General features: G+C 44.3%; 1 protein-coding gene across 1 annotated transcript in view; it reads right to left on the reverse strand.

Annotated features, from left to right (window-relative positions):
* Positions 1-5863: 5863 nt before the first annotated feature.
* Positions 5864-12968, reverse strand: part of znrf1 (zinc and ring finger 1) — a 32509-nt gene continuing 25404 nt past the window's right edge. The window contains exons 3-4 of the mRNA XM_061077389.1: positions 6741-6846; positions 5864-5921 (exon numbers count right to left, since the gene is read on the reverse strand). Of these exons, the coding sequence (XP_060933372.1) occupies positions 5864-5921; positions 6741-6846 (164 nt within the window). The remainder of the gene's footprint in view (positions 5922-6740; positions 6847-12968) is intronic.

Here is a 12968-nt window from a genome sequence, read left to right on the forward strand (position 1 = left end):
ACTGCTCTGCTGGACCTGAAGATGTGGCCTGTGATGTCTGCACTGGGAGAAAACTGAAAGCTCTCAAGTCCTGTTTGAATTGTTTGGCCTCTTATTGTGAAAAACACCTCCAGCATCATCTTCAGTCAGCTGCATTGAAGAAGCACAAGCTGGTGGAGCCCTCGGAGAAGCTCCAGGAGAACATCTGCTCTCGTCACGACGAGGTGATGAAGATGTTCTGCCTCACTGATCAGCAGTGTATCTGTTATCTCTGCTCTGTGGAGGAACATAAAGACCACGACACAGTTTCAGCTGCAGCAGAAAGGACTGAGAGGCAGAGAGAGCTCGGGTTGAGGAGACAAACAATCCAGAAGAGAGTCCAGGACACAGAGAAAGACGTGAAGCTGCTTCACCCGGAGGAGGAGGCCATCAATGGCTCTGCTGATAAAGCAGTGGAGGACAGTGAGGAGATCTTCACTGAGATGATCCGTCTGCTGGAGAAAAGAAGCTCTGATGTGGAGCAGCAGATCAGATCCCAGCAGGAAACTGAAGTGAGTCGAGTCAGAGAGCTTCAGGAGAGACTGGAGCAGGAGATCACTGAGCTGCAGAGGAAAGACCATGAACTGAAGCAGCTCTCAGACACAGAGGATCACAACCAGTTTCTACACAACTACCCCTCACTGTCACCACTCAGTGCATCTACACACTCATCCAGCATCAGGTTCCGTCCTCTGAGGGACTTTGAGGACCTGATAGCAGCTGTGTCACAGGTCAGACGTCGACTACAGGACATTCTGAGTGAGACACAGATTTTACAGATTGTGTCTCAAGTGGATGTTTTACTGCGACAACCAGAGCCAGAGACCAGAGCTGACTTCTTAAAATATTCACAGGAAATCACACTGGATCCAAACACAGCAAACAGACATCTGTTATTATCTGAGGGAAACAGAAAAGTAACATGTATGAGTGAAGTTCAGTCTTATTCTGATCACCCAGACAGATTCACTGTTTGGTCTCAGGTCCTGAGTAGAGAGAGTCTGACTGGACGTTGTTACTGGGAGGTGGAGGTGAAGGTGGGGGGGGGAGGAACAGTTCGTGTAGCAGTCACATACAAGAATATCAGCAGAGACGGACTCTCAGATAAATGTAGATTTGGATTCAATGAGAAATCTTGGTTATTAGTTTGTTATGGATACAGTTATTACTTTTATTACAACAGCATCAAGACTCCAGTGTCAGGTCCTCGGCCCTCCAGAGTAGGAGTGTACCTGGATCACAGAGCAGGTGTTCTGTCCTTCTACAGCGTCTCTGACACCATGACTCTCCTCCACAGAGTCCAGACCACATTCACTCAGCCTCTCTATGCTGGAGTTAGGGTTGGTGATGATGAATCCACAGCTGAGTTGTGTAAAGTTGTGTAAGTTGTGCTCGCTATATTTATTTCTGCTTCATATTGTAAGTAGTGATTGGTTATTAAAATACTTTAAAATACTTTCATTTGGTTGTTTTTTGTTATCTAGAAAAATTAAAACACATGCCGCATTAGGGAAATATAATAAACCAATAAATGTGATAGTGAACTTACTTTACTACAGTAGTTTTAAATATACTCAAAATAAATTAAGATTTCCCCCCTGATATACAAAGTCTGGTGCAATTACGAATTTAGCCTCTAGAGGTCAGAATATTACCATTTAATTTCTGAAGTCCCCTGTTTGAAAGAATGTTGAGCAGAGATGATAATAATAATATGATAATACTACTAGTTATACAAATAGTTATATTAATAATGGTAATAATATTAATAATAATATGTGTGGGTCATGATACACTCATCAGTACATGGATCCTTGTGGAGCGTCCCTGGAAACACTGGCCATAAGGAACAGGGAAGATCTGAGCACTAAAGGATTGTAACACTGTATTTGAAGTGGTGCCCAGAGGTATCAGAACCACATTATGATCAGAAATGCTTTAATATCAACTGTAACGAGGAATGAAACACAAGTGGGATTGAAAACTTTCTGCAGAAACCGGTTTCATACCACATTCAAACGCCATCGGACATCGTCACATGACCGGCTGCTCAAGATGCTTCTGTTAACGGTTGTTTTAAGATGCTAAACGCAGCAGATGATTGATCACATCATACACTAACTGATTTGTTGGCGTATTAATTTAAAGTGCATTAATTCCTTTCTGGCCACATGAGGGCAATGGAACAACTCATCCTACTCGGTCTGTGGTCAATACGAATCCTTTATGAGACGTTATATGACGTTATACTGAAAAAATGCTGATATTCACCACTGTTTGCTCTAAAATTTGTCTTGTAATAAATTAAGTCATTCCTGAATTTACTTTAAAATTTACATTTTCAAACAAGGTTAAGAACGAATTTCATTAAGAAATTTAACCTGCAAGTTGCTTTAAGGGATTTAAAGTGTTCTGACTTCTATCTAAAATATAAACCATGACTGGTGCAGGCGAAGGACAGAGCAGCACATATTGTGTGAACGGTGAATTCATCAGTGCACTGAAGAGGCTCATCTGAAACTCAATCCATTCAGTTGTGTTAAATGTCAAATGTTGTGGTTGAACCACATTTAAAGTTCACTTCAGCGCGATGTTCTCTGGGGATAAGAGGCGATGACTTCACCACCAGTCACCGCTAAGAGCAAAGTATTACCACACATGTTTGAATAAACGATAGATATTGATTGTTCGCCCCCTTTTCTCTGGATTGTGATGTTTGATGCCCGGCTCTCGTTCTGTTGTGTGATGCATGTGTCACAAAATCAAAGTTCAATATAGAGTCTGTCATCTAGCACAATTTATTCCACCATTTGTTTACAGTAGCTTTTTGTAAATGCAGTTTGTTTGTATGATTTGGTTTGTAGTAGTCTTCATTGATCAGCTCTGGCATTCTGAAGAGTGAGTAACACCCCACACGACTGTAATATTAAACAAATATTGTTAAATATGAACAAATGAATAAATAAGCCCCGTTCAGTGGGACTGCAACGTCCTCCTTCAGGTCTGAGTGGCTCACGTATCCAGTCGCAGTAACCAGACCTACTCTAGCAGAAACACGATGTGGGGACCGACAGTAGCATGAATGTCACGCTCACACACACATGCACAAACAGTCATATGCACGGAATCACACACACACACACACACACACACACACACACTCTCACACTCAAGGCTCTCACTAGAAAATGACGAGTCATGATCACATGAAAAAATCTGGCAGACTTAAAAAAGAAAGAACCAAGAGGTTACATGTATAATTTACAATATGTCACGTCGCGTCTCTGCAGCTGTAAACATCAGCAAAGTAAAGGGAGGGCTGCCAGTCGCACACACAGGGAACATGGACACTACACTGTAAACATTTCAATACATAGACACACACACACACACACACACACACGGCACTGTCCCAGTCGGCCCTCTACACTGACCTTTCATGCTTTCACACACACACTCACACACACACACTCATACACTCAGTCACTGGGCTTCAGCAAAAGCTATTTTGTCACCGTTCCAAATTCTCTCAAACACACACACACACACACACACACACACACACACACACACACACACACACACACACACACACACACACACACACACACACACACACACACACACCACATAGTGTACATACACATACGGGATGAAGACTGACACCGGAGCATCCCAAACGTACATGTTACACAACAGGAGCGTAAACAACATTGCTGGCCCCGCCCCCCCTCCCCAAGTCCTTCAACCGACATCCCACACTGTGTGTTATGTCCTTGTCACCCTCCCCCCCCCCCCCCCCCCCCTGTCTGCCCTGGTGTGCACAAACCAGAGCAGAACGGTTTCATGTCATTTCTATGAGTCAAAACAAAGGAAAGGGAAGAAGCAGCACACCGGAGCCGAGTCTGTTTCATGAGGACGTCCCCAAGTCCGAGTCCTGGAGTGAAATGAGAGGCCCACAGAATATTGTACAAGACTTGTTTGTCAGAGTTCTCAATCCTCCATGTGGCGCTGCCTTCCAACCTTCTCCTCCTCCTCTCCTTCTCCTCCTTCTCCTCCTCTCCTCCTTCTCCTCCTCCCCTGCTCTGCTTCCTCTCCCCTCCCCAGTTAAGGCCATGGGAGGGTTGGACACAGATGATCTGGATCCAGGTTCCAGATGGAAGGCCGGCTGCTGGGAACCTGTGAGGACCTGAGCACCTCAGAGAGTCCATGGCTGAGTGGAGTGGAGTGGGGGGGGTGGTTAAGGCCTGATGAAGCCCTTCGAGGGACTCGTCTCGTTTGTCTGGACGTGGGGAGGAGGGGAGGGGGGAACGGATGTAAGATGGTGGGCTCGGGAGGGGCTGCCCTTTAATGTACAATGGTGTGATAGTCACATTTTTTTTTTTTTTGGTTCACGAGGAAATAATTGATCTTGGTTAGGACGATGGATTCTGTCAGTGTGTCATTGTTTTCATTGGATTTGGTTGCGTCTGTGTCCGAGGGTCCGAGGGTCCGAGGGTCCAAGTGTCCACGGCTCGACCACGAGATGTTCTGGAGACAGAGAGGAGGACCGTGGGGTGGGTGGGGGGGGCAGACAGACAGAGAGACAGTGAGACATCTGAATTCAATCTAGCACGGTCATCAGCATTGAACAGCATTAAGAGTGTGTGCGTTCTCACATTGAACAGCATTCAGAGTGTGTGCGTTCTGAGAGTGTGTGCGTTCTCACATTGAACAGCATTCAGAGTGTGTGCGTTCTGAGAGTGTGTGCGTTCTCAGATTGAACAGCATTCAGAGTGTGTGCGTTCTGAGAGTTTGTGCGTTCTCACCTAGGACAGTATTCAGAGTGTGTGCGTTCTCAGAGTGTGTGCGTTCTCACCTAGGACAGCATTCAGAGTATGTGCGTTCTCAGAGTGTGTGCGTTCTCACCTAGGACAGTATTTAGAGTGTGTGCGTTCAGAGAGTGGGTGCGTTCTGAGAGTGTGTGCGTTCTCACCTAGGACAGCATTCAGAGTATGTGCGTTCTCAGAGTGTGTGCGTTCTCACCTAGGACAGTATTTAGAGTGTGTGCGTTCTGAGAGTGTGTGCGTTCTGAGAGTGTGTACGTTCTCACCTAGGACAGTATTCAGAGTGTGTGTGTTCTGAGAGTGTGTGCGTTCCCACATTGAACCGCATTCAGAGTGTGTGCGTTCTGAGATTGTGTACGTTCTCACCTAGGACAGTATTCAGAGTGTGTGTGTTCTGAGAGTGTGTGCGTTCTCACATTGAACAGCATTCAGAGTGTATGCGTTCTGGGAGTGTGTGTGTTCTCACATTGAACAGCTTTCAGAGTGTGTGCATTCTGAGAGTGTGTGGGTTCTGAGAGTGCGTGCGTTCTCACATTGAACAGCATTCAGAGTGTATGCGTTCTGGGAGTGTGTGTGTTCTCACATTGAACAGCTTTCAGAGTGTGTGCATTCTGAGAGTGTGTGCGTTCTGGGAGTGTGTGCGTTCTGGGAGTGTGTGCATTCTCACCTTGCACATTGTTCAGAGTGTGTGCGTTCTGAGAGTGTGTGCGTTCTCAGAGTGTGTGCGTTCTCAGAGTGTGTGCGTTCTGAGAGTGTGTCCATTCTGAGAGTGTGTGCGTTCTCAGAGTGTGTGCGTTCTCACCTTGGACAGTATTCAGAGTGTGTGCGTTCTCACCTTGGACAGTATTCAGAGTGTGTGCGTTCTCAGAGTGTGTGCGTTCTCAGAGTGTGTGCGTTCTGAGAGTGTGTCCATTCTGAGAGTGTGTGCGTTCTCAGAGTGTGTGCGTTCTCACCTTGGACAGTATTCAGAGTGTGTGCGTTCTCACCTTGGACAGTATTCAGAGTGGCCCGGTGCTCAGTCAGTCAGACGGATGTTCGGGGCAGGACCGATTGATCTCAAACCACGAGTCTATACAGCTACAGACACACAAACACACACACACACACATGTTTATTTTCTATAACCACACATCTTTACAAAACAGCTGCAATTACAGAACAATCGCAGAGGAACAATCGACATTAGCGTAATGTTTAAGGAGCCAAGAAATATAAGATTAAACATAATCAATAAAGTAAATATCAACTGAATGGTCCTGCAGTCGTAAATAGATTCAGAGTCGTTCAGAGGTTTGTTGAATAACATGTTGGACGGGTTCCACATGCAGAACTCCCACAGAAACAGAACATACACAATGTGCGTTTTTTGTAACATGCTGAATAAAGAGAGCCAGGACAATGTTACATCGTATATGAATTATTATAAGTTTCCCTTCTTATATACGGTAGATGAAGACAGTTTATTTGAATTTAAGCAGTAAAGCACAACGTAGAGACAGATATATCAGAGTTTATGTTTGATATGAAAACCTTTGTCAGATCCAGTCAGTGCTGAGGCCTGAACACAATCGATTCTGACCACGTTCTGCTGTTGTGTGTCAAATACAACATGTTCTGCTGTTGTGTGTTAAATACAACATGTTCATATCGTCCTGTTCTTTCTTTGTTGAGCTCTAATGCTGCGATTATTATCCTAACACATGATGTGACAGTGATGCATCGTTACAACAGAACCTTTAATATCCACTGAGTCAATGTGTATGAAACCAAAGAAATCTTATCTCATCTTATTCAGTAAGTGGATTTAATTAGAGGAAGTGCGAGATTATAAAACAGGCAGGGCGTCAAAGTGTGTGTGTGTGTGTGTGTGTGTATCTGTGTGTGTGTGTGTGTCACCTCTTGTGGTAGATGCAGAGGCACGGCAGTCTGGCTATGGTGTCCCCTTGCTGCAGCTCCTCTAGACAGATCACACACTCACCAGCATCCCTCGACAACACGTCATCTGAGGTGGCAGACACACACACACACACAAACACACAAACAACAAAGCACATATTAGTATGGACAATGGCAGGTTGGTGCATTACACACTGTAGATCAGTGATACCTGAACTTTTCAGCTCCTGACCCTGAAAATAACGCTGCCAGAAACTTAACACAATTCTTAAGCCACACGTACAATGTACTGATTTAATAATGGATGTCAAAAAAGAACTGCTCAGTGAATTCAAGGACACAAAACTGTTTTTGGTGCAGTTACTAAATCCCATTAAGCTCCATTGAGTTATTGTGAGTAGTCACTGAAGTGATGGGTCCTTTGGTTTGTGTGTGCGCCCCTGATGTAGAAGTTGTAATACATGATCAGACCTGTGTCGTCTCCGCTTTATTCTTAAAAAACATGTAACTTCTGAATCAGCAATAAAAAAGAAGTGTATTTGTGTGCTTGGATTTATTGGTGATCGTGCTGAGGCAGCAGTCACAGCGGAGTTTTCCTTTCTCAGTCTTTTCTGCAACTTAACAACTGTTTATTTCAACCATTAAAATGTTCAGTGGCTCGACTCGGCCCATTTGTCAGCGAGTGCTGCAGAGCGTATTAAATCCAAAGTCAACATCTGTTCCAAGTTTTAATAATCAAGTGAAGACTCTCGTAAAAATGTTTAAAAAATGAGGTCATCGGAGTAAAGTCCTCACGTCAGAGAGAGGGAAACTCATCTTCTAACCAACCTCCATCCACTTCCACTGCAATTCACAGCTGTAGGATTTTATTCTTACTTTAAAACGTCTTTTGTGAACCAGCGTGTGACCTGAAATCCAGTTGGCAGAAGCTGAAACGAGGTCAATGCAGAATATAAGTTGAAACATAATGTGCTTCACTGAATGTTTAACAAGAACTGCACTCAGAGAGCCGCTGGATGCACTCCTCAATATTCCAACATCACTATGTGCTGCACTCTAAAATGTTTAAGTATCACAAGTTAAAGGTATAAAATGGACAAAATTAAGACATAATGTATTTGTTCTTATTCTATTTATATTTTCAATACTGCATTGTTTTGAATAATTATTAATACAACCTTTATCTGAAGTAAAGATGATTCTAGTGTATAAATATGAGCTTTAAATGTGTTATGCATTAGAAAAAACGTCGGTGTCATGCAGTGACCTTGACCTTTAACCCCTTACAATGCAAATTCTATTAAAACCGTCCGAGTTATTGCTGCGACAACGGCTCAGACCTGCAGGTGTCGTCAACAGGATGAAATATGTATTTGAAAATGAAGCAAATTAACAATCAGGTTTCCATGGAGTCCAGACTGTTCAAGATCCAGGACCAGGACCAGATCCAGGACCAGGATCCTGGATCTGCTCTTCGATTCAGATCTGCACCAGAATTCAGTGGATTCTTCCCTGAGCCTCAACTTCCACCCAGTGTATTGGTTGTTTGCTTTAATCCTGGTTACAAACAAACCAACAGTCCCATTAAAGCTGCACCACACCTCCAGTCCTCTAAGTGACTCGACGTGAGGCCGGTGATTCCCAACATGAGGATCTGAGATGGAAGATGAGTGACTCTGCTCAGGTCTCTGAATCATGAGCTCTCTTCTCACCTGGCCCCGTGTCCCTTGTGACTTTCAGGCGTCTCTCTCGACTGCCGACTTGCCAACAGACATTTGGCATCGGGCTCCTTCTCATCGGTTATGAGCTGGAAGTGTCGCTGTGTGCGTCTCTGAATCACAACACTTTCTCTCTTTGTGTCCTGGAGTGACCCGAGGACTCGAGGACACAAAGATGCACAAAATGCCTCATTCTTCGATTTTCTGTCTCTAATTCCAGCCTCCTGACTTCTGTGTGTGTGTGTGTCTCAGCCAGCCCCCCCCCGCCCCCCCTCCTTCCTTGTGTGCAGGTCTATATTTAGCAGGGGGGGCATTAAAATATCATCATGCAAAGTCAAAGCCCAGAAAAGATCCAGTGGTCAGATCATGTGCTGCTACCTGCACCCGTCCCACAGTGCGTGCACACAGGACAGGAAAGTACACACAAGCTCAGACACACAAACAGCACTTTGGGGATTCTGTGTTTTCATTTGATTTGCCACATTTTGATTTATGCACGAAATTAAAGCTGCAATCTGTAACTTGTGCTCATTCAGGGCTGCAGAGTCCGGAGACTTTCAGCCTCTTCAACCTCACTGAACTGAACATGCTGGTTTGAGTTTTTAACCTTAAAGATGCAAGTTTAGTTTAAATATGCTTCATAACACATCTTGATGTAGAGAGGTTCTGCAAAATGTGATTTAAATGACCAGCAGGGGGCGACTCCACTGGTAGTTTCTATAGAAGTCTATGAGAATCTATCAGTCAACTTTTTCCAAAGGAGTTTATGTCTCAATCTCTAGTTTCAAGGCTTCTTCAAAACAGCTGATGTTCATTAAGTAAATTATGAGTAAAATAGACCATAAAGCACCAGATGTATTGGTGGGGGAGCTCTCAGTCAGGCTCCCCCCCCTGCTCCTCCAAATATGGTTTAAAAAAAAGAAGATGGTGCTGAAGCAGTTGTCAAACTGAGGCTTCATCCGACTCCGAGACAGTTCACACAGAGGATTTCTACAACCTGGATATTGAGGCTTTAAGAATTGATATGATGATAAAATATTACCAGTAGGTTTGGTGCAATGTGGACATGTGACGTACGAACACTGGGAAGTGACGTCATCGATCATAACGACTCTGTATCTGTATTTTCTGTTTATTTTCATGTACGCTGAGAAAACGACTCGTATAGTTGTTATTGTCTTTAAACCTTTTCAGTGACAAGTATAAAGTTCTTTGTTTGTTTGAGCTTTTCTCACAAAAACTGCAACTGACGACACCACAAGTTTTTCGGAGTCTCTCGTTGGCAAAAGTCTTCAGACCCGACTCTGTCTCTCCTTTGTCGTTGCCCCTTTGACAACAATTACAATCTTCTGGTATAAGTCTCACTGAGCTGTGCACATCAGGCCCATCCTCTTCCTCCCTGTCAGATAGGATGAGGAGCATCTGTGAATCTTCAAGTCTCCACAGATGTTCTAGAAGGTTTAAGTCTGGACTCTGGCTGTGGGGTCACTGGAGGACGCTCCAGCATCGTCTTCACGTCGGCTCGGTGCTGAGCTGGAAGCTGAACCACTGCCCCAGTTTCAGGCGATCACGTGGACTCTGCAGCAGATGACCTCTCCGTACTTAGCTGCATTCATTCATTACCTCGACTCGCTGCAGGGACGCCCTCCGCCAGCAGGTGGCGTCGCAGCAGGATCGTCAGAGCAGCCTGAGCTGGAATCCCACAAAGTCACTGCAGTCCTTTAAGTGTCTGATTACATTTTGTGCAGCTATTGTGTGTTAAACGCCGGGCGATGTGTCGATGTGCACCAGTCACTCGGCCCCAGGTGATCGACAATAGACGCATCCTGGGGAACGAGATAAGCTGCAGCCCGGCCTGGTTTGTGGGTCGCAAAAAAAAAAGAGAATCAGAGCAGAGAGAAGGAGGGAGAGGGAGAGGGAGAGGGAGAGGGAGAGGGAGAGGGAGAGGGAGAGGGAGAGGGAGAGGGAGAGGGAGAGGGAGAAGCTCCGGAGATTACACGGCGGGAACAGAGGCAGTCGGACATGCGGACCCCCGGAGGAACGAGGGACATGAAGGGAGGATGAAAGAGGAGTAATTTGCTGGAAATAAAGAGTGACAAGACAGACAGAGCAGGAGGGGGAGAGAGAGGCAAGAGGAATTATGGGAGTCGTTCTCCTTTCACCCTCTCTCTCCTCTCATCCATTATCAGCCATCGGGCCACTCCATCACTCGGGATCCCATCGTCCTGACGACAGCTTCACTCTCATCTCTCCGTCCGTCTTTCAATCTTCCTTCCACTCAGCATTCAGCTGCAGGCTTCAAAACTTACATTATTGTTTGAATGCATTGGCCTTGGTGGCCGAGAGGACAGAGGACAACCCCCCCGACCCTCTTTAGTGTGGTAACATTATCATAATCATCAGAAACACAACGCTACTGTCCCGAGTGCACACACAAACACACACACACATCCGCACAAACACAGACTACAAGGTGACCTTCAGGCTCCGGATCAGACGCACATGTCCCCGGTTGTGAGTGGAACTCGTAGCTGTCACTCATCGGGCTGCTGGGGGCAGTGAACAGACACGGCTGCTGTCAATCATGTGTTTCCACACAACACCGGGAGCGGCTGCACAGGCCATAATTAAAACATGCTGAAGGCAATGAATGGCAGCCCGGGAGGTGGAGAGTGTGTCTGCAGCAGGCAAACATCAGTGTGGACACAGGGGAACAATGAGAACACACACGTCAGCGACAACTCGCGATAACTACGCCACTAGACGAGCAATAGAAGGAAGGTTTTCACTCCACAGAGCTTAGACCAATGTTCTGAAACGCTCTGTGGGATACAGAGCCATGAAGTCATGGAACCTACTACCAACAGAAATTATAAACGTGTCACGTAAATGTATGTTCAAAAAGCAAATCATGAAACACTTGGGTACAGCATACTTGTGACTAGTGGTGGGGGATAAAATCGATTCTGTTCAGTATCGCGATATTTTGCGGCCGCGATTATATCGATACTGTAGCACAAAGTATTGCAATATTTTGAATATTTATTTACAATTATATATGTAACACCCCCTGGCTGGGAAAGCATGACGAGGAGAGTTTCAGAGTTTAAAAGATACTTAGTGTGTATGTGGAAAGGATGTTCTCCACTGCAGGAGATATAGTAACGGCCCAGAGGAGCTTTAACATCTGAGCATGTCGACCAACTCCTTTTTCTGAACAAAAATGCCAATATTCCCGTCTTGACCTTGCAGGTCTCAATTTGATTGAAGCTCTAGGTTACTCTTATTTATATGATTGAGCTCAGTGTTCATGTGAGAGGTCTCCTATTCAGAAAATAATTACAAAGGTCCTGTGTCCTGAATGTTCAAGGACAAAGTTTTTGCACTTCAGTTAATGTGTAGAAGACAATGTTGTTCACAGAATTAAATGTGACATTTGAAGTGAGTTGAGCAGTCTTATTTTCCTCATTTTTTGTAATGCCTTTGAATAATATGGGGGACATGAATCGCAATAAATCGCAGAATCGAATCGCAATACTTGCAGTATCGCAATATATCGCAGAATCGCAATACTATTGAATCGTGGCCCAAATATCGCAATACTATTGAATCACATTTTTGCCAATTCCCACCCTAGTTGTGACACTAGATGGTGATGTACTGTACATAAATGTGTAGTATTCTATTACATGGTTTGCAGTTTTCGCTTCTATGGAATTGGATATATCAGTGTTTTATATCATGACAAAGGTAAAATTGCATATTAACCACTAAGTACATTTTTGATATCTGTAATATAAAATTGTATGATCATTATTTTAATGTATTTTAACTTTTGATATTTGTAATTTAACGTATGTTTTAAATGTTTGATATTGGTATGTATGTCTTAAAAGCTCTGTCTTAGGGTAGAGCTAATGGAGATCCTTCTAAATAAACAAATAAACAAACTCGCAGCATCACCACACGTCCCGTCTGAGGCTCGACTGAACCGACAATAAAACCAGATGTAAATCGTACAAATTAAAGATAATATTAATATTATGAGGATTTCCTGACCTTCAGTTTGGTGATAAATGCAAAGCTCCACCCACAGTAAAGTCCTCATGATAATCTCACCCACTATAATTTGTGTCTCATTAACACAAAACCTTTTGCTCATAGGTTTTGTGACAAAGGCCTGTTGGATATTTTTTTTAGTAGATATTTTCTACAAGCCTGCCGATTCTGTAGGGGGCAATAAAGTCAACAATACATCAAATACCAGAGAAGAAGATCGCCAGCTCCTTATTTAGGCGGTTTACGGCCTTTAAGATGCTGTGGCTTCACTTGGAGGAGCTGTCATGTCGTCCATCTTTATTTAAAGTCATTGGCACAAACACAAGAAAAACAATGTGTTTGTTGCATATGATTCATTCACATCACAGCAAATAGTGCTCAACTGACCTGTAGGTGGCAGTAATGCAAGAAAAAGAGAACGCAAGTTTAAACTAACAGCACTTTAAGTTTG

This window comes from Limanda limanda, chromosome 8 (assembly GCF_963576545.1).
Source record: "Limanda limanda chromosome 8, fLimLim1.1, whole genome shotgun sequence".
Lineage (NCBI taxonomy): Eukaryota > Metazoa > Chordata > Actinopteri > Pleuronectiformes > Pleuronectidae > Limanda > Limanda limanda.